The 22,328-nt window shown below is 46.1% G+C and overlaps 1 protein-coding gene across 1 annotated transcript in view; it reads left to right on the forward strand.

Annotated features, from left to right (window-relative positions):
* Positions 1 to 20,196, forward strand: part of MYOM2 (myomesin 2) — a 75,159-nt gene extending 54,963 nt beyond the window's left edge. Inside the window, exons 26-37 of the mRNA XM_047772240.1 lie at positions 1,107 to 1,251; positions 1,363 to 1,422; positions 2,918 to 2,985; positions 5,551 to 5,664; positions 5,854 to 5,941; positions 6,470 to 6,508; positions 11,044 to 11,149; positions 15,316 to 15,479; positions 15,718 to 15,754; positions 17,253 to 17,275; positions 18,288 to 18,343; positions 19,524 to 20,196. Coding sequence (XP_047628196.1) covers positions 1,107 to 1,251; positions 1,363 to 1,422; positions 2,918 to 2,985; positions 5,551 to 5,664; positions 5,854 to 5,941; positions 6,470 to 6,508; positions 11,044 to 11,149; positions 15,316 to 15,479; positions 15,718 to 15,754; positions 17,253 to 17,275; positions 18,288 to 18,343; positions 19,524 to 19,832 — 1,209 coding nt within the window. The 3' untranslated portion in view covers positions 19,833 to 20,196. The remainder of the gene's footprint in view (positions 1 to 1,106; positions 1,252 to 1,362; positions 1,423 to 2,917; positions 2,986 to 5,550; positions 5,665 to 5,853; positions 5,942 to 6,469; positions 6,509 to 11,043; positions 11,150 to 15,315; positions 15,480 to 15,717; positions 15,755 to 17,252; positions 17,276 to 18,287; positions 18,344 to 19,523) is intronic.
* The last annotated feature ends 2,132 nt before the right edge of the window (positions 20,197 to 22,328 follow it).

Here is a 22,328-nt window from a genome sequence, read left to right on the forward strand (position 1 = left end):
AGAACATCTTTTGATTAACATCTCCTACCTGCTGTAGAGAGCTAGCTTTAAAAACGGATGTCTTTGCTGCACGGCTCATCTTCTGGAATACGGCTGTACTATTTTACCTCCTTAATGAGACATCCACAGGTGACTTTTCCATGTGGAGATTGATGCTCTTTTGTGAAAGTCACATAAAAGCCTGTATTTACGGCCCCCATAAAATCATTGAACTTCATCTTGCTGCATAATGGCAATTGCTAGGCACCTAATTATTTTCTCAAACCTGCCCAGACACCGCAGTGCAGACACTGAGTAAATGGAGAGCGCTCTGTACCATTAGGAATCCGCTGTCGGGAGTGGTACCTTTCCGCTTCTCAGCCCTCATCAGACGAGGGTCCCCGAGTCCTCTGCTTTCCATGTTTGAAGCCAACTAGCATCCTACAGATCAGAGCAGCACCTTGTCTGGTCAACCTGAAATATGCTCTCAAAAGTAAACACTCAAAACTACAAAGAAATGCAAGGACCATGTTGAGGCGTGGTGCATATAGCCCTCACACTGCTGACTGTTGCCCTGGCCCCGTGCCGTTCCCCCACAGCTACTTGAGTCTCGGGGGTGGAGACAGTGTCCCCTGTGCCTCCTGGAATCAGTACTGTCTCCTGAAATGACCTCTCGCTCAAAAAGTGATCCCAGCTCATGCTTTCTCATTCATTCCTCTCTCTTTCTCAATTTATATACCAATTTCCCATTGAGAAAAAAACTAAGCGATCTTATACAAGGACACATTTATGTGAAGCAATGTTGGATTTTCCAATTGTCCAGGTGATTTTTTTTCAATGTTTCCAGGAAGTTAAGGCCTAGGGTAGGAGTGGGATTTAGTCCCTTAAAACCTGAAAGTCCTGTTTGATCGAACAGAAGCAGAGGCATTGCGCCTTAACCCTTGGGACCTCAGAGAGGTCTTTGGTTCACCAAGAGGTTCAGTGGATGGCATTTGGTTTTGTGTTTTTGTATGTGAGTCACAGCCCCTTAAGATATGATAGTTGATGCCACCACCATTTAGGCGTCAGAGGGAGAAGTGGAGGCGGAGTTTCACCGTGGAATTCTCCCCTCCCCTCTTTGCTCCCAGACACACAGAATCAAGTGTGACAAGTCAACCGGCATTGTTGAGATGGTGATGGATCGGTTCACCGTCGAAAACGAAGGCACCTACACTGTGCAGATTCACGATGGAAAAGCTAAAAATCAGTCTTCTCTGGTCCTTATTGGAGATGGTATGCATATACGCCCTTGAGAGAAAAGTCAAAGAAAATTCTTTGGACTGGAGAGAAGCAAAACGTGTCTCATTTCTGTTTTTTATTGTTGTTGTTATTTATTGAATTTAGCATTCAAGGCTGTCCTAGAAGAGGCTGAATTTCAAAGAAAGGAATTTCTCAGGAAACAAGGTAGGTAGTTGACTGTCTTCCCTACCACTAGTCTAAGACAAAGGTTTGAGTGTTTGCTTGGAGTGGATCCTACTTAATGGCAGATGACTCTAATTGCGATTTTAAATGATCAAAAAGTCAGACTACTTCCTATCTGTAGAGATTTGGATATTTTTCTGTTCTTTGACCTTTTCTTTTATTTCATCTGTATTTTTTTCTTGCTTCTTGAAAAGCCCTGGAATCTATTGTTTAGTGTTCATATTTTCCTGCACTGATAAGGAAAGAGTATCTCCATTAAATGGTCAGATGGAGTCCAGCGATTGTGACAAAAAAGAATAAAAAGCAAGAGTGGGTGGGTTGAGGGCATTAAAAGAAAGGGAGAGAGGGCAGCAGAAGTAATTCCCACTGCCAGGAACTTATTTTACTCAAAATCATGTGACCTTTTCAACTTTTAGATGTTTTAACTATTTAATTATAAAAAATACATTTAAATATACTTTTGTAAAAATGCATATTAACTAGATATAAAGGAAAATGGGTAAGTTTTCAAATCTGAAATATAACCCAAGGGTTTATTTGAAAAACATTTTTTTATGTGAGATTTCTCTGCTTTTTGAAAAAAAAAATAGAATATGGGCTTTAAAGTATAAAGTCAAGACATTGGTTTTATTTTTTTGTTATTGTTATTTTATTGTTTTTTGATTTTTATTATTTTATTTTGATTTTATTATATTTTCTTTTATGGCCATACCTGCCACATATTGAAGTTCCCTGGCCAGGGATTGAATCTGAGCTATAGCTGCAGTCTATGCCACAGCTGCAGCAGCTCTGGTTTCCTAACCCACTGTGCTGGGCCAGGGATTGAACCCCCTGCAGTCAGACTCTTAACCCACTGTGCCACAGCGGGAACCCCCCTATTTTTATTTTTAATAGTCAAAAATGTTTATTGTATTCATTTCTACAATATGATTTTTAACTTTGTAGTATGTATTTATATGGAAGAAAGCAATAAATGCTTTCTGAATCTGTTTTATATTTTTGTGTTCAATATGTTATTAGCATATGACCTACATTTATTTTAAGTAATAATATGTTTGAAAGTGATACAAATTCTTCTTTGATTTCAACTGTTATATAAACAAGCTATGATGAGCTGACATAATTGCTGGGTCACACTGCCTTTTCTTCATCTTACCTGCCCCAGTTCTCTTCTTTTAACGTGTGCATGTACTGTGCCATTGGGTCTTCTGGGAGACACATGCCTCGAGAGGGAAATGCAATATTTCATTACTCTTCTTTCTAAAGAGCATGAGCTCTAAAGAGCACGAGCAGGAGCCATCAGACATCTTCCTCTAGATGCAGTATCCGTATTGTGCACACTGGCTTCAGAGCCCAGAAAAGGACTTACCTTGGTTTCAGACAGAACAACTACTTTCTTCTGCCCCAAATACATGTATGTGTATGTATACGTATTTTTTCCCCCCTTTTTTGAACTTTTTCCCTCCTCCTCCCTCAGGCCCTCATTTCTCTGAGTATCTTCATTGGGATGTTACTGAAGAGTGTGAAGTTCGACTTGTCTGTAAGGTGAGGACTTGGTTCTTAGCGGAAACCAGGGACCGCATTCTCAAGACGGGTGGGGACGATCAGGAAGCAGCTAATGTCAGGCCATACCCTGCGGTGGTGACGGGGTGGGGGGCTCTGACCCTCAGTCTTGTCTGTGATCCTTAGCAACCAAGTGGCATGGAAATGAAGATTTGAGGAGATGGTTTTTGCTTGTTTGTTTTTTTGTCTTTTTGTCTTTTCTAGGGCTGCACCCAACATGGCACATGGAGGTTCCCAGGCTAGGGGTCAAATCGGAGCTGTCGCCACTGGCCTACGCCAGAGCCACAGCAACGCGGGATCCAAGCCGAGTCTGTGACCTACATCACAGCTCACGGCAATGCCGGATCCTTAACCCACTGAACGAGGCCAGAGATCGAACCTGTAACCTCATGGTTCCTAGTCAGATTCGTTAACCACTGCGCCATGACGGGAACTCCAAGGAGGAGATGGTTTATAAACCATTTATTTATGGTTTTAATAAGTGCTTCGATGAGAAAGTAGGCTGGGATGACATTTATCTGGAAGGTTCTATGCTGCTCATATGATTTCTTTAGGAAATAAAATGTGTGTTTTGGGAATAAGAGGCTTCTTAAGTTTTTGCTTGAACAATTCGGTAATAAAGAAAGCCTTAGTTACTACTAACTATAAAAACCTGAATTTGGGGGATAAACTTTAAGGAGCACCTCCTATATGACCATCCCTGTAGAAGAGGCTGTGGGGAGAGATCAATAATACGTTGCTTATCTTTACCAGCTGCTGGGTCTGGTGGATAAGAGAGGAAAGTAAACGGCCAGCTCAGCAGAGCGATGGTTCCTGAGCTGAGTGTGGGGATGGCTGGGGAGGACACGGGTGGTCTGCATTCTCAAGACGGGTGGGGACGGTCAGGAAGCAGCTCACACAGTCTCTGCTGTGAAACAGTGCATGGGAAACAGGAAGCCAAAGTCCTAGAGTGTAAATTATGGGGCAGGTCGCTGTGGGGAATAGTACGGCTGCTCCTGGAAAGTTACACGTGGACTCACCACATGGTCCAGCACAGAACGGGGTCGAAAGCAGGAGTTCAAGTAGGCGCGTGTACACCCACGTTGATGGCAGCATGTCCCCAGTAACCAAGTGTGGAAGAAGCCAAGTGTCCATCGATGGATGAAGAAATGGACACAGTCAGTCCACGGAATGTCCTTCAGCCTTAGAAAGCAAGGAATCTTGTTACGTGCTTGTTACAGCATGGATGGGCCTTAGGTGAGAGAAGCCTGATGCAAAAATATTGTAAGATTCTTCTTACATGAAGTCCCCAAGGCAGTCAAAGCAGAAATAGACAGAAAGTAGGACGGAGGGTGCCAGGGGCTGGGGGAGGGGAGGAGGAGTAAGTATGTAATGGGAAACAAGCGTCGTTTGTCCTCTTAAACCTGTACAGTTGTGCTGTACACATCCTGAGAGTCATAGCTGGCACAATGGGGTCAGGGCTTTTTCCTGCTTCTTTTAGGATGGGGACATCCAGTTATATTTAGAGGCTGAGCAGAAAAACAGAAGATAAGGGTGAAGGCCATCATAAAAAAGACAAGAAATGACAAGTGTTGCCAAAAATATGGAGAACAAAAAACCCCTGTGCATTGTTGGGGGGATGTAAATTGGTGAAGCCTCATGGGAAACAGCCTGGGGGTTCCTCAGAATTTTAAAACTAGAACCACTATGGGATCCAACAATCCCACGCCTGGGTGAACATCCAGTGGAGATGATATCATGGTTGTGGGCAGATACCTGCCTCCTGTGTTCACAGCAGCGTTGCTCCCAATGGCCAGGACTCGGAATCAACCCACATGTCTGCTGAAGAGTGAACGAGAAAAGATGTGAGATACACATACAATAATATTCGGCCATAAAAAATGGAATTCTGCCATTTGCAGCAACCTGGGTGGGGCTTGAGGGCGTCATACTCAGTGAAATAAGCCAGTCAGAGAAAGACAAATCCTATGTGATCTCAGTTATATGTGGAATCAGAAAAAAGCCAAGTTCAGGAGCAAGGAGTGGAGTGGTGGAGGAGAGGTTGGTCAGAGGGTACAAAGTATCAGTTATAAAAGGAATATGCTCCGGGACCCAATGTCTTGCCTGGTGACTAAGGTTAATAAACGCTGTGTTATATATGTGAAAGTTGCTAAGAGGCAGATCTTCAGCGTTCCCGCCACACACACACACACACACACACACACACACACACACACACACACACTGGTAACTGCGAGGGGAAGGATGTGTTAATTAATCTCATTATGGGCATCATTTTGCAGTATATTTGTGTATCAAGTTGTGGACATTATACCGTGTACACGATGGCAAGTGTCAGTGAAGGCAGGGAACTGTGGAGAGTCAGTTTGCTCTTTATTCTGACCGGGGGCTTTCAGCACATGCTCACAATGGCAGTGGGAGAAACAGGAACTTGGCTTCCATATGTGCTGATTTTTTTTTTTAGGTCTGGGATTTAAAACCAAAATAGATTTTTTTCTTATGATCCACAGCGATTCACACACTAAACAAAAGATTCCTGTCTTGTAGGTAGCAAACACCAAGAAAGAAACGGTTTTCAAATGGCTGAAGGATGATGTTCTGTATGAAACTGAAAAGTTGCCTGATCTGGAGAAGGGAGTCTGTGAACTGCTTATACCAAAGGTACCCTGTAGTAAGGAAAGCAGAGAAAAGCATGACAAACAAGGTCTTTCAAATGACTTGTGAATTCTGCATGATCTCCCAGTTTGCATCCTGAATTACCATGGTTTGCAAAGAAAACATATTGGCATGTAGTTCATTTTCTATCATGGCACTGGTTTTACCTACTTGTGGGATGTGTTTTATTTGCAGCTGTCAAAGAAGGACCATGGTGAATATAAGGCGACCTTGAAAGACGAGAGAGGTCAAGATGTGTCTATCCTTGAGATAGCTGGCAAAGGTAGGATAAAACCTCCTCCCTTCTGCTAAAAGGTATCCACTCAGCCAGGGGGATGAGCTGTGTGACAAAGGCATAGCCATCTGTATCCTTAGCTACATATTGTTTCTGTTATGTGAGCACAGTAGAAGAAAATAGATTTGTACTTGAGCTTCATTCAAAACTGTTTGTATTTTAGAAAAAGGTCTGATATTATTCTAGGCTTCTCTGAAAGGCCATCTGAGTCCTTCTGCAGGACCCAAGTTCTCTCCTGTGACGAATGTAGTTAAAATGACTGAAACAGTGATGAAGTGGTTCAATTAAATGTATGGTTGGATTTATGTTGAGCAAAATGTTCTTGTTCCTTGTTTTAAAAGGGAATAGGTTAGAAGGATTTATCACTGCACATCAGCCTTTTATGGATAAATACTGCCATTTTAATGTTTCATTTTTCAAATGAACGTCTTGGTTTCCTGTATCAATTTAATTAAACATGAAAATACTGCTGATGAAATTATCCATCGTAATGGTCCATTTCCTCCTTCCTTTCAGTGTACGAGGATATGATTTTGGCAATGAGCAGAGTCTGTGGTAAGTAAACGTCTTCTAATTTTCAAGTCATTTTGGGTCCTAAAATCACCATTTCCTGAGCAAGACGTTTTCCACAGCCAGGGGAACTGCTTTTTTAAAGGGGATTTTCAGCATTACACGTAGCCTATGTTTTCCTTTAAAAAAAAAAGGCAAAACAAGTTTGGTTTGGACTTCCTGACCACCAGCGGCTTCTCACAGTTTGCCTTAGGTCAGTGCTGATCGCTTTGTGCGGAATTGCTCTCAGTGTCTTCATTACAAATGCTGAATGGCACCAGTGAATTTTGAAGCCTCTAGTTTGTGCCTGGTTTGATATGTACAAACCCAGTTCTTAGCTCTGCAAATAAATTCTTCCTCTCTATTTGCCCTTCTATGGAAACTGTGAGACTAAAGGTATTGGTTATTGATTTGATAATAATAGCTTATATTTGTATAAGGCTTTATGTGGAGAATTACAAAATTGTGTGACTGTGGGCTTTCCAGAGATCACCTAACTTGTCTCTTCAGTTCACTTACCCAAGGCCTGCAGCAGGTAAGGGCTTAACTGGAGGGGCCTTCCAGCCTGAGTCAGGGCTCCAGCCAGACCCTAACACTCTCCCAGTTCCCAGCTCATCTGAGGCCTCTCGAGGGTTTTCCACATTCTTCTGGAAAACTTCTGACGTTTCTTTTTTCATTGCTTCTTCAAAACAACTCCGTAGGGTAGACTTTGTTCCTTTTTGCTTTTGCTTGTCATATGCATGACCACATTTTGAGTGAGTTTTGGCCTTGATGATTGTTAGCGGGCCATATCCTGCTCCGTGGTGTGCAGGGCACTTTGTGAAGGTAAATTCAACCTTTTGAAAGGTGGCTTCCCTCTTAGGCTCCGGGGAATGACATTGCACTAAAACACCACGTGCCCTGTAATGTGGTGTCCTGAGTGAGTCAGGGCAGAGACAAGGCACCGGAGGGCATGCATCACTCATTTCAGCCTCTGTCCTGCATTTGCAGGGGTGCATTCTATGCTGTTGCAGCAGGAGCAGAGCTGATGTTATGTGAACTAGACGTGGATGTGTTGGTAGCAGACAGGATTTTCCTGCAGCTCCCATGCCTGGCCCCTTAGCCCAGAGCTGCCGGGTCCTCCTATAGTGACATTTCCCTGCAGCTTGTGGTGTTGGTCTTGTCTTGTCTCCAAGCGACATCTGTGGCTCCCACATCCATCAGGGACCTGTCCCCGCGTGCTGTCCGATCTTCTGTGACCTTGGTTTGTAGTCACCTGCATCCTCTGACCTCTATCCTCCATTCTCAGGGAAACCGCGTCTGCCTCCTTCTGAGGGCACTGGTGGTGCCATCACACCTGCACACGCTCAGACGTGCTAACATGTACACAGTCGCATATCCCTGCACATTCACCATTACTCTCACCTGCCTCCTGTACCTCCAGCATTTCTCGAATGGAGGTGGCCTATGGTCCAGGTGACAGCAGACGGCCTGGTCCCCATACACCCTGGGTGGCTGATGTGTGGCCATCATCACTGCGGCTCAGAGCCCCCAGAAGGAGTCTGAAGGCTTGCAAATGCCACGATTCCTGTCTGGGTTCTAGTGGGCTCCTGTCCCCCCAGTCAGTGGCTTTATAGACTTTATATAGACTCACTGATCACAGACAGAGCTGAAATATCAGGAGAGAAGGTGGGGGCCCGCCTTCTGTGCTCTGCAGACTGTTACGTGGACGCTGGTGGAGTCATGGTTGAGCCACATGTGTAAGATCCTTGGTGGCCTCTGCCTTGTTGAACGAGGTCTAACTCTACCCGGGAGAGGCATTTTGGGTCAAATTCTATCCTTCCATGCAGAGCATCTGGGGTAATACTGGTGTCATGTAAGGAGAACCACTTTCAAACAGAGAGTTGTCAAAATACCAATTTCATGTTCTCCGGAGCATGGAAATGTTTCCTTAATAGTTTTCTTGGCTTTTAAACCAAGTTTCCCTTCATGTGCTGGTGAGGGTGGGGAGATAGTGTCCCTGGAGCTTCTAAGACCAAGCAGCCCCCCAGGGTTTGCATCCTGGGGAGCAACCAGTGGCTCTTCTGGGCCCCCAAAATTTTGTTAGGATTTCAGGGCTGATTAGAGGCTTTGGATAAAAATGGGATCCTCACCCAGCCTCCTGAGTGAGCTTCACCCTCTGGACCCTGAACCCATACAGAGGACCCTGCAGTGGTCTGTGTGACACAAAGCAAAGGAGGCTTTCCTGCCCCGACAGCTAATGGGCCACAGAGCAAAGCGGTTTGTCTTAGTGTTCCACAGGTTAAAGGATGAGCTTGGCTGTAAAGCAAATGTGTTATCATCAATACAGAGAGGTTAGGGTCCCCATCCTCATCCTCATTGTGAGGAATTTGGACAAGGGGACATCCAGACGCTTATGCAGATGTCAAGGTCTGTGGTTCTGTGGATGCAAACACACCTGTTAGGAGAATTGAGGCCAGAGTTCCAGTGTGCGTGCTTCTGTGTGTGTGCGAACATAGCTTTGACTTTCCTGCACGTTTCTCTGTGCACTTTGGAGATGCAGAAAGCAGAACTGGAGGCTCCAGCTCCTCAGTTACATTTTCGACATCTCCATCAACTGCCAACAGGTTGCGCTGTGGCGGGGGGCATGTATTTTTGCAGAATCTTAGAGGAGATCCATGAAGCCTTTAGATGAGAGCTCTGGTCGCCGAGATGGTGAGTGATCCTCCCCAGGTCACTCAGTTCATTATCAGCAGAGTACTGGGAGGACCTAAACCTTCCCATGTCCCTAGGTTAGGGGTCAGCATCCTCCGAAGGCACGTGGAACATCCTTCCTTATCATGAGACGAATATCTAAGATGTTCCTCATCCAGTGCTTTGAACTTTGGTAATCCTCTCATTTTGTAGAAATATACAAGTGTATTATTACCAAAAGGGGGCTAAACTTAAAGTATAAACCTTGATTTTTAGTACTTACAGAACATGGGAGTTCCCATTGTGGCTCAGTGGTCAAGAACGCAGCTAGTATCCATGAGGATACATGTTCAATCCCTGGCATCATCGCTCAGTGGGTAAAGGATCTGGCTTTGCTGTGGCTGTGGTGTAGGGGCCAGCAGCTGCAGCTCCGAGTCGACCCCTAGCCTGGGAACTTCTGTATGCTGCAGGTACAGCCCTAAAAAGAAAAAAAAAATGCTTGATAGAACTCTGAAATGTCCAATCAGATAACTTCGAGTCAATTGTGAAACAGAAACACCAGTGGCAGAACTTACTTGTGTTGTGGTGACTGCATAGATTACATACCTATTTGGGTGCATTTTGTATAGTAAGATATAAATGCTCCTTAAACCTTCAAAATCAAGGCTCAGTAAGGATACAGTTGGTATAAAACCAGAAAACAGGGAAAGGGCTTCCTAGGCAATGTTTCCTAGGCAATGTTGCCTGGGTCAGAATTCTTCTGGAAATCAGGCTCTTATAATCTTATTACCTGGAGCATGCATCCTACCTCCTCCCTGGGCTGGGCCGGTTCACTGTCTGCTGACCTGCCTGCTGGTCAGCCTGCTGTCTGGCCCAGAGGGCAAAGTGGACTCCATGTCAGGGCTTGATCATCAGTGTTGAGGGAAAGCGCCAGGTGTGGTCCTTGCATTTGAGCTGAGAGATTTCCTAGAATCGGTCTCCCTCTGGCTGTCCGTTTCCTGGGTGGTACCTTTCCCTCCTCTCTTTTCCATTAGGAAAATTTCTGGACTCACTATCCTTTATCCACTGAATTGTAGTTGGAAAAATGACCCTCAACTGTGAGCCATTAGGTTTTTTAAAAATTACGGCGTTCCCGTATTTTGTGTGGGAGGATGTGTGGTTAATTACCCTCAGTGTCTGGCCAGCCTACCATTCTACTTGCTGTGATGAGAAGCAAAGCAGAGGAAGGGGGTTGGAAAAATCATTTTCTGCCCTTTATCTTTGGGGCAGAGAGGAAGATGACTACAGGGGCTGGGGGAGGGGGGTAAGCATTCTGTAGCCGGGCTCTGGCCATGTAAGGGGACCCCCATCCCTGGATCATTTATGTGGACTTTCCAAAAAGCACTATTGGGCATTGAGTGCCTGGAGGTTCCAGTGCCTTCAGGGCAAGGTTAGCAAATGCCAGGAATAGGGAGAGCGTGAAGGAGGTGGGAACAATCTTGCAGGTAGAGCAGACCACCCAGCATGGAGTCCCATCCCATGTCTGAGAAGGTGGCGCAGGATCTGACTTACACATCGTCTTGAGTTAGTATAGCAATGACTGGATGGAAGGGTCAGGGATGTGGCAAGTCCCCTTAAGGAACATCTTCTTGGGGCCATCTGAGCTCCTTGATGCCATTGTCAAAGAGATTTGCAGATGCTTTCAGGGTGGCAAATACTTATTTAATGAACCACTATGTTCTGGAGTGAAATTGGGAGAGTTTGTGGCTGATGGATGTGGAATGTCTGGATGTGGATGCGGGATGGGGGAGGGGCCTCTGGCCACAAGCCTCCCACCCTCACGGCACAGACAGCTTTCCTTGGGTCTGAGTGTGTTTTATTTTCTGCAGGAGCATCTGCTTCTCCACTCAAAGTACTCTGCACCCCAGAAGGAATAAGGCTGCAGTGTTTCATGAAATACTTTACGGAAGAAATGAAAGTGAACTGGTATCACAAGTAAGTGGACCATGGTTGTGGATGTGGCCGTGCCATTGACCGGGCGGTGCTGGGCTCACCGGCGCTTGTGGCTAAATCCTACGAGACTCTATAGATTTGGGAAATGATGATGGCCTTTGGCTTGGGGCGGGGACCGTCATGGAAATGGGGGGGAGAAGGAGAAAGATAAAGAAGCACCTGAAGGTGCGGGAGGCGAGGTTGACAAAGGGGCTTTTCCCAGTGACGCACATGCCATCCAGAATCTAGCAGAGCTGATGGAGAAAGAATAGTCAGACACCACCCTCCAGATGTCTAGTCGGTTGGTTTTCCCATGGACTGATTTGAAAGAAAAGGACACAAACAAGCTGAATAAATGAAAAGAGGAAAGCAAATGAGATGAAACCCTACAAACATTGGGTTTTCCCGTGTTTCATGTTTGCTGTTCTGTTGCCTGTTCAGGTGGTGTGTTCACTGTTAACACGCTCCAGACTTTCCCAGGGGTCACCACACATGGGCGAGTGCCTGTCCCCTCAGCCCCTTGGAGTCTGTCCTTCCCACCCCTGCCAGGCTTGCAGCGTGAGTGTGAGGAAGCAGGGCGGAATCAGGTCACTGCCCACTAGGGCCTGGCCTCTGATGGACGACTTCAGATGGGGCAGGTGGGGCCGGGCCTCTGTGGCCATTTCTGCTCTAACCTGAGGACATGGGCACCGTTTTGGGGCCACGTTTTCAATGATGTCAGTATATCAACATCTTAGCTCCTCAATGGACTCTACCCCAGAGTGTCTGCCTCATGCTTTAGATGTTATTTCCCCTAATTAACATTTCACAAGGAAGACTCCATGGTTATGATTATTTTACTTGTGGAAGACTTATTTAGGTGAAACTTCTCATGAGGAAACAGAAATGTCATTTTTTCTTTTTTTTTAGGGTCGCACATGTGGCACACAGGGGTCCCCAGGCTAGGGGTCAAATTGGAGCTGTTGCTGCTGGCCTACACCACAGCCACAGCAATGCCAGATCTGAGCCACGTCTGTGACCTACACCACAGCGCACAGCAATGCTGGATCCTTAACCCACTGAGCGAGGCCAGGGATGGAACCTGCCTCCCCGTGGATACTAGTTGGGTTCGTTAACTGCTGAGCCACAACAGGAACTCCCAGGAAATAGAAATGCTTAAAGGACAAAAGTCCCAGGATTTTTTTCATATTGAAATTTGGACACCCTCTGCTGTTGGCTTAGCTGTCACGACCAGACTCGTAAAATAAGATGTGCAGTCGTCTTAGTGCCTCTGTGCTTGGAACCTGGCCTTTCTGTCTTTGGGGAGTGTGGACCCCTGTACCAGGTGGAGTCAGTGCAGACCCAAGCTAAGGGGTTTGTGGGGGAAGTGTCTTCTTGTAAAGGATTCCTATAATGGGTCCTTTGAGATGGAAACTCTGGTGTATTTTTGTGGTGTGATTGTTTATAAGATTTATTTTTGAGGTCCAGTGAGTCAATCTCCACTTCCAGCTGGATCAAACCTTCCCATGGAGAAGAATGAATCACTTCCTTCTCTGTGCCTCTGTCACTACCTGCAGTACAGTCATCGTGGGTGGTTGTCATGAGTGCTCCAGCTTCCCTGTAAATGCTTTGCGTCCTTCCTTGACACAGACTGCTCCCCTCCAGCCCTGCCTCCTGGGAAGTGGCTCACTCTGTGCTGGGCACTGGGCATGCAGGGGTTAAACACACCACACCCTGTGGGAACGCACGCCCAGGCACATGGGTGCACAGATGTTGTGTGAGCAGTTATATGTGGTAAACACTTAACATACGTGATTTCACTTACCCTCACAAAAGCCCTAGGAGTTCAGTATTAATACTCCCACCTTACAGATGTGGAAACTGAAGTTTAGAAAGAGGAACATAAATCATTTTGTTCAAAGTCCCACAACTAGTTAAGTGAAAGAGCAAGTATTAAATACTCATTGGTCTGATTCTGGCCACCACTGTGCTGAGGGCCGTCTAGCCTGGTGGAAGGAGACAGACAGACAGACTGAGAGATAAGGGCTCAGATTATGTGTCTGACTCCTCGATGAAGTTGTCTCAGATGAAATGATCCCTAGAGACCAACAGAGTAGAGCCAGGAATGTGTTGGAAATTTCCATGGACTCATAAACATGGCTTGTTTCCATGCTTTTTCTTCTCCAAACAAAATCTCAACAAAACAAGTACTTCTTCAGGAAAGAATTACCTTTAGTTGTTAGTTGTTTTTTTACTACTTGACTCTTTTTTTGGGGGGAGGGCGCACCCAAGGCATATGGAAGTTTCCAGGCTAGGGGTCAAATTGGAACTGTAGCTGCTGGCCCACATCACAGCCACAGTGAAGCCAGATCCTCAACCCACTGAACAAGACCAGGGATTGAGCCCGCATCCACATGTATACTAGTCAGATTCCTAACCCTCTGAGCCACAATGGGAACTCCTTCCTTAACTCCTAAATACTAAATAGTATTAAATTCTATATTAAGCTTTATTTTGCAGTTAAAGTCTACCACAGAAATATAACCAAAATTATATTTGACTATTACATCAGTTCTTATTAGACAAAATTGGGAAAATAGAGAATAATAGCATTTGTTGAAGGATAATCTGCTGTTTGAGGCTAAATGGCCCATTTAGCAGTCAGATGCCTAAGGGGGTCTTGGGGGAGATGGGTGCCGTGGGCCCCAACATTCTTTGTCCACAGGGGACAAGAAATCGATGAACGAGGGTGATTTTGTAAAATGTGGGCAGAAGCAAGGCCAGTTTTCTTTGACAAAAATGCTGAGTAAGGCATCCAGGGCCACTTACAGGCCCGGCTAAAACCATTCTGGATGAGTTACAAGCAAGCAGAGTGGAACTCAGCAAAAATGTCCTTTTACAAAAGGATTTTCTTCTCTGGCTCAAAGATGAAATTACTATGTCATTTAGAAAGGGCTAGACCTCAAATCACTAAGTATTATTGACCACTGAGAACTTAGACGCATCTCGGCCACTGAAGACGCTGCAAGGCCTCTTTATATAAGAAAACAATTACAGCTACTTAATCCCAGAGGCGCCTGAAATCTCTGCCAAAGCCTTGAGCTCTTTGGGGGAGGGGAGACTCCCCTTCCCAGCCCCTCTCCCAGCCCCCCCCCCCCACTGCAGTGACCAATCTCCTGGGTTTCTTTTGCACAAATGAGCAGACACATGAAGGCTTTCTTATATCCTATTCTTCCTTACTTTAATGTAAGACGTTTTAAATTTAGTTGAGAATGCAGTAATTTGATCATGTTTTGTGATTCAAGAATAAAACCAAGGAAGAGGTTTTTTTCAGATTTGGCCCCTGTAAGTCCCCCGGACAATAACGGAGAATCCTTTCAGCCCAAGGCTTGTCTAGGAGAGTAACAGGATAAGGAATTAGGTGCTGCCGGCGGCCGTGTTTTGCTACCAGGACTTGTTTGGCTTCTTCGAAGTTGACCAGTTCAGAGGAAGCAGGGGTCCGAGAAGGGCACAGGGTGGCGATGTGTGGTTTGGCTTTTTGTGGCCTCCCCCTGCTCTGAGGCATGTCTATAACCCTTCATCACTGCTGAGTTGAGGCTGAGTGTAATTCTCCTTTTGTGGCTGGATTATTTCCCTCAACGCAGTGTCCTCAAGGTCCATCCATGTTGCAGCCTGTGTCAGAATTTCCCCCCTTTTTAAGGCTCAACAATATTCTACTGTGTGGGTGGACTGCAGTGTGTTTGTCTATTGATGGTCCCAGCTTCTGGCTATTGTGAGTAACGCTGTTATGAACACGGGTATCCAAATGTTTGTTCGAGTCCCTGCTTTCAATTCTTTTTGGTGTATATCCAGAGTGCAACCACTGGATCATATAGTGATTCTATTTTTAATGTTTTCAGCAGAAAAATGCCATCCTCTGTAGCGTATCTGATAGTCTATGATATGTGGCCAACAGGCAGGTGTTAAATCACAGTGTATCTTTAAAATGAAGCATCGGATTTGGTTTTTTTGGAAGGTTTTCAGAGCTGAGCTAATGATGTAGTTAATAAATGTATAACATCCAGAAAAATCTGTGGTGGCATCAGGTCTAGCAAGCTAGAGGCGCCCACTGAAACATGTGTCTGATCATCCCAGAGGCACTTCTTGTGTAACAGATTCTGAATTGAAATGTGTTCCTGTGGCTTTTAAAGGGATGCTAAGATTGCATCAAGTGAGCACATGAGGATTGGAGGGAGTGAGGAGATGGCCTGGCTGCAGATTTGTGAGCCCACCGAGAAGGATAAAGGCAAATACACTTTTGAGATTTTCGACGGCAAAAATAACCATCAACGCTCACTGGACCTATCCGGTCAAGGTAAGGCCATTGTTCTCTAGGACCTAATAATTTTTTACTCAGTGATTCCCTTAGTGATTGAGGAAGAGCATCTGATTCTATGATTTCCATTCAGAGATTACTTCTGAATCACCACTTTGTTCCTTGGCTCTTGGTCAGTTTTCATTAAGCAAACCCACGGGTAGCAGAGCAGCCAAGTGAATGACTAAATGCTGAATACATCGAAGTGGTTAATAATGTATGAAATATTTCTTTGCAGCTTTTGATGAAGCATTTGCAGAATTCCAGCAGCTCAAGTAAGATTTGCATGTCTGATTATTACTCTTCCATCTGGGGTACAGTTGATGTGGTGTCATTGTGACTGAGTGGGGACATCTCAGGATGCCTCGCTGGCCCAGGGAAAATGATGCTCCTAGGAAATGGGATGAGAATGGCAATTTAAGTCATGGGATATGTAGAAGAAGACTTCCTTCTAAACTATAAATGTATCTATAAATTAATTTTAGAGTTATCATCACCCTGGGTTAAGTTAAATGATTAAAATGCTGAATTTCTGAACTAGTTATAATTATAGCAACACATCCCACAGAACCATTTTTTAAATGTTATATATTTAGGTTCTTTTTAAAGACTTTATGTTTTTAGGGCAGTTTTAGGTTCCCAGCAAGAGTAAGTTGAAGGTACAGAAAATTCCCCTATGCTCCTTTACCCACATGCTCAGCCTCCCTCCCTACCAGCATCCCCCCCCCCCACCAGATGGTCCCTGTGGTACCACCGATGACCCTACATGGACGCGTCATCATCATCCAGAGTCCATGGTTTGCAATGGATTCACGCTTGGTGTTGGGTATTCTGTGGGTTTGGACAAATGTATATAATGACATGTATCCACCGTTACAGTGTCTTACAAAGAAGTTTCATGGCCCTAAAAATCCCCTGTGCCCACCAGTCATCTCTCCCTCCCCAAGGGAGAGGGGCAGCCACTCATCGTCTTACCTAGTCTTGCCTTTTCCAGAATGTCATGTACAGTTGACCCTGGGACGACACTGGTTTTGAACTTCCTGGCTCCACTTATACGTGATTTTTTTTTTTTGGTGGTAAATACGACAGTGTGGCCGGCAGTGGGTTGAATCTGTGAATGGGGAGCCATGGGTGTTGAGGGCCAGCTGTAAGTTCCGTGAGAATTTTCCTAAGCCTGGCATTGTTTAAGGGTCCACTGTTGGACCCTTAAACACAGTCTGCAGCCTTTTCAGACCAGCTTCTTTCACTTAGTGAGATACACCTAATCATTTCCCAAGTCTTTTCATGGCTTGTTAGCTCATTTCTTTTGAGTGCTGAATAATATCCCATTGTTCAGAGCAACTTTTTAAAGAATCACGGGGGACCTCTAAACATGTATGTAAATTTTGGAGCATCCCAAACTGAGAATGCTTGTTGTCCCAGAGTAGGTTATTCAGTAAATGAATGAATGGATGACTAAGGTAAATGAGAAACCACTGTTTTTAAACATGTCTAAAAATCTCCACTACAACCTGGTGAATCTGGTGAAAAAAGAGTCTGAATGGTAAACTTTGCTGTGGGTTTTAGCAAACTGGAAGACAGGGCACCCCCTTCCCAGACAGGAGGTGCAGGGATGTCAGGGAAAGTCACACTGGAGGTCCTCAGACCCCGTGACCTGAATGTGCTCCTCCTTTGGCGTCATTGCTTGCAAACTTCTCAAATATGTGATCTCTGGCTGACAGCACTTTCTCACAACTCTTTCATTCTCTCCTCTCTGCCCCTTTGAATTTTTAGGGCAGCTGCTTTTGCAGAGAAAAGTAAGTAATGTTAGATAATCGCAAGCACAACATATTAACTTGGGTGGAACAAAAGGGTCCGTGCTTTAGAGTGTTCACTTCATGCATTAAGTAATAAGCAGCAAATCGTCTTGCCGGCTTGGAAACCCTCACAGTATCCACACCCACCTGCTGCCTGCACCCCCCATCCCCTGCTCCCTGCCTGACCCTTTCTAGCCCCCTCTCCCAGCAGTCGCCAGAGGAGACGCAGGACAGGCTCAGGAAGGCCAGCTTGTTATGCTCCCATGTCCTGGGACAGGGCCATGAGGGGAAGTGCTAGGGGTCGGGGTTGGGGGTGGGAGGGGGAGGCAGAAGGCAGAACATGGGTGGGTTGAGGCCCCAGCCTTTACTGGGGTCTCCAAGGGACATGTAGGGCAGGGGAACATGTAAGACCGACTAGTTTTAATGGTTTTGTTGGGCTCTGGGCTCAAGCTGCCTGGCACCTGCCCTGGGGGATTCATTCGGGCAGAGGAATGTCACCTCTCAGGAGGAAGGAGGGGCGGGGGAGGCCTGGCCTGGCTGGTGGTTGGCATGTGTCATTGGGGGGCTGCTGGTTGGGAGGGATGGTCCCACCCCAGCCAGGAGGTTTAAGATGTCAGAACATCACAACTGGCAGAAAACTACAAACTACACATATCCCACACAACCCTGCACAACCCCCTCTGCAGACGCCAGGCCCCAGCTTCCTGGTGAATCTCAGAGGACATGCTTTGCCTGGGTTCAGTCCGAGGTGGAATCCTCGTCCTCAGAGCCCTACTCATAGCCTGCTCTTCCTCTAGAGTGTTTCACGACCCCCTACTACCTGCGGGGTCACTTACATCCCCCTCCCCTGGGCCTTGTCCCGGATCCCCACTGCTGGGCCTTATCCTGGGTCATCTCCCAGGAAAGCACAGCCCCTCAAGCTCGGTTCCTGCCCCTCGTGCTCAGCCTGGAGCCTGACCCACAGGAACGTCCTATGGCCAGTTTTCTCATCCCGGTTGCTCTCCTGTTGTAGATCGTGGCAAGGTGATTGGTGGCTTACCTGACGTGGTGACCATAATGGAAGGCAAGGTAGGAGCAGGCCAGGGATGTGGTGTGGATGGCGGTGGGGGCTCTAAAGCGGGCCCAGCACAGGGACTGGGGGGTGCGGGGGTGACCATGTGCTGCTCAGCCTCCAGTGCATCCCGAGTCCCTGTCACTCTGATGGCCCCAGGCTGCCTCTGAGGACCCTGAGTCCTCAATGGACAAAGTAGTTTAACCTTCCGAATCCTTTACGATCATGGGAAGCTTTATGATCATGTGAGATCTGGAACACGTTGCACATCTCTGTTTGAGGCACCTGGTGTTCCCAGCCCTGGGTGCCCACCTGGCTCTGATACCAGGTGTCCTGGGGCCATTCAAGTGCGTAACTGAAGGAGTAGGTGGGCCACGCCCACACCCATATGACCCACCCCCACTGCACCCCATGGAAGGTGGGAGGCACCTTGTTGAGTGTGAAGTAAGAAAAAAAACCTCTGCTCCAGTTTTCAAGGTCATTTTGGGATGTATAATGGAAATGATTTATTGGAATTTTAATCCGTCACCTGTCAGTGGAATTACTGATATGTAATTGGTACTTCTCTGGGCGCTTGAGTGGTTCCATCTCAGTGTCATGGGGACATAGATACTTGAGAGAATTTTTATGAGGCTAAAGTACAAAAATTCATAGCCTTTTTCTTTAGCAGTTAAATAAAGCCTGGGAGCTGTGGCTGGTGGTCATGGACTGAGAATTGGCACCAGTTTGCTTTTATCCTGGGGGCTGAAAGCATGTTTTCTTATGTGTCCACAGTGTTTTTTACCATAAGACAATATGGTCTCTGATTTTCCAGAGCAACCGGTCAAGTGAATCCATAAGTCTGACTATAAAGGAAATATAGAAACAGCCTAAAACTATTTACTGGAAAACACAGAACTTGAAAACCTTCACATTCTTTAATCAACTTACACTATAAATTAAACCTGGGAATAAATATAAAAGATTACTATTGATTTTTCTTCCAAGCTCTCCCATGACACTGTGAACCTCCTTGCCTCTCTCTCCTTTTGCCTTCCTGGTGTCTAGCATGGTGCCTACATATATAAAGAGCATGTTGATTAATAAAGATGTGAAGGGCAGGTAAACATCTGAGTGGGCAGAGGGCCCATCCTGCTCAGAGGCCGCCTGGCTTTTCTTTCTCTAACTTCCCCTCTCTGCCCACCCTCCCCACCAAAGACCTTGAACCTGACCTGCACGGTGTTCGGGAACCCTGACCCGGAAGTGGTGTGGTTCAAGAACGACAAGGACATTGAGCTGAGTGAACACTTCTCAGTCAAGGTGGAGCAGGCCAAGTACGTCAGCATGACCATCAAGGGCGTGACCTCCGAGGACTCGGGCAAGTATAGCATCCACGTGAAGAACAAGTACGGGGGTGAGAAGATCGACGTGACTGTGAGCGTCTACAAGCACGGGGAGCAGATCCCTGACGTGGTGCTCCCTCAGCAGGCCAAGCCCAAGCTCATCCCCGCATCTGCCTCTGAGTGAGGGGCGATCTGGAGCCAGATGGCGTCCAGCCCGTGACAAGGGCCTGTGACCTTGCGTTCGGCTGGTAGTCCATCATAAGTTATGGTTTTAATCGTGGCCTTTGGCTGTTAGTAGCTTCTGTCTTTCTGAGGGGAAAATTGAGTGTTCTCAGGAGGCTGGGCAGCTGCATCTGCAGGTGCCTGCGGGTGGGTTGGAGGAGAGCTGACCTTTCTTTGGGCCTTGCGGGGTGCTGTCCATATTGGGGTCGTGTGCTCCGGTGTGAAGGTCTAGGGCCTCTGACGTGCCGCTGGGGGAGCTGTGAACCTGTGTGCCTCCTTATTCTCTGCTTTCTCTTGCTTCAGACGAATAAAACTTTAAAAGGCAACTTTTGGTGGCTCTTCTGTGCCAACTCCTTCCCAACATACTTGCCTGCTCTCTCCTGGCTTGTTTAATGACGGGACACGGTACAACCTTACAGCTGAGCCGACGGGTGACACGCCCCAAGCCAGGAGCCAGGGGAACCAGACCCCCGACACAGCTGCCCCCCATAGCTTCCCCAGCAGGGCGTGGGGACAGGGCTACTGGGCTGGCCAGGAGAGGCACCCACAGATCAGAATTCCTAGGAAGGTAATGTTCTCTACCGGCCTAGGAATGTCCACTGGGTGTAACATCTCTGTAGGAAAAACATGAGGCCTAGATGGCCATGTTCTTTTGAGTGGGCTAATTAAGGCATTTCTAAGGGGAGTAAACCCTCATTTGAAACATAACAGTCATTGTCATGGGGAAAGGATGAAACTTGGCAGATCACAGAAGGTCTCTTGGTGAAGATTTTGAACATGTTTAGGATGAACATATCCTTTCTTTGAAACCTGTCCTGCCTCTGAAACCTATGCAGTGTTAACACATCCATCATACCTCAGTAAACTTAGGGGAAAAGGTTCATGTTAACTTGTTCAGCTCTCATGGGAAATATGCAGATTTTGTATCTTCAAAAGTGAACATTGGAGTTCCTGTTGTGGCTCAGCAGAAATGAATCTGACTAGCATCCATGAGGATGCAGGTTCTATTCCTGGCCTTGCTCAGCAGGTTAAGGATCCAGCGTTGCCATGAGCTGTGGTGTAGGTCGCAGACGCGGCTCAGATCCGGTGTTGCTGTGGCTGTGGTGCAGGCCAGCAGCTGCAGCTTGGATTCGACCTCAGCCTGGGAACCTCCATGTGCTGCGGGTATGGCCCTAAAAAGACAAAAAAAAAAAAAAAGATTAGAAAACAAGGTGAATATTATTTTCTTAGGTTTTTTTTTTTACATTTTATCTTATTATTATTTTTTAAAGAATTTTATTACAGTTATTTTACAATGTTCCTTCAATTTCTGCTGTACATCAGTGACTCAGTCATACATACATACATATACATTCTTTTTTTTATACTGTCTTCCACTATGTCAAATACGATTTTTAAGAGATAATTTTGATACCTCTTCGTTCAGGTCTACCCCTTGGGCCCCCAGGCCAAAATGAGGTTGTGTGAGCTGAGAAAGTGAGCTGGAGATTCTTTTCTCGGAATTCTGTTTTTCCAAGCATCAGAAGGGCATTTTGGCCAAGGCAGAGCTTCTTGCAGGCAGAGCGCCCAGGATCAGGGAGGTCCTGCTTATTTTGTAGGATTCCGTAACTCCCCTCCCCTCAAATGAATCCTGAATATCTAACACTGCAGATAAGTGAGGGGAACGTATGCCCTTCCTAAAAGCATCTGCGACTTCCTCTAGCCAGTAAACATGAAATTGAAGCCCAGTCCTTACGCTGCATCCCAGCTGCATCTCTGTTTGCAAGAAAGGAGGCCTGTTCTGGATATTTCCATCCATGGCAGACACTGTGAAAACAGCCATTGACAGGGCTTGAATTTAATAAGCCTGCCTCATCCAGAGGGTGACAAATGTCTGCTTTCAACAAACATGCGTTTTTTTCTAGGAATGGTTTTGACCCAGGTGTGCAGTGGGAATCCACATGTGCACATTAATGACTTAGAAAATGTACAACTGCTGAGTGGATCAAGAAATTGCATTTCATAAAGTGCCCCTGCATTAATGAAACAAACGAGAAGATGCATATTTGTGACAGAAGGGACTATGGCTGTTTCATTAGTGAGTGGATATTTATGAAAGTGGTCGTAAAAAAAATTGATTCACACTTAAAAAAAAAAAAAAAAACAACTAAATGAAGGTAAGACTGTGTGTATCTCAAAAGAGGAAAGTCCGTATTGGGAGAGCTAAGGCTTTGTTTCCACATCACAGAAAGTGGTTTCTCACATTTGGGGTTCTAGACTGGCGCTGACACGTAGGGTTCTGTTAAGACGGGTTTGTTTCCAGCAAGTGGAGGAGGTGAGTTAGGAGCGTGATCAGGGACAGAGGGGGCCGAGTGCTTAGTATTCTCAGATTTCATGGTCAGAGGTCAGACAGTGTGGTTCTCCTGCTTTTCTCCAGGACACTGGGAATCGAGGCCTTGCAGGCGAACTTGGTCCAGTC

This window comes from Phacochoerus africanus, chromosome 3 (genome assembly GCF_016906955.1).
Source record: "Phacochoerus africanus isolate WHEZ1 chromosome 3, ROS_Pafr_v1, whole genome shotgun sequence".
NCBI lineage: Eukaryota > Metazoa > Chordata > Mammalia > Artiodactyla > Suidae > Phacochoerus > Phacochoerus africanus.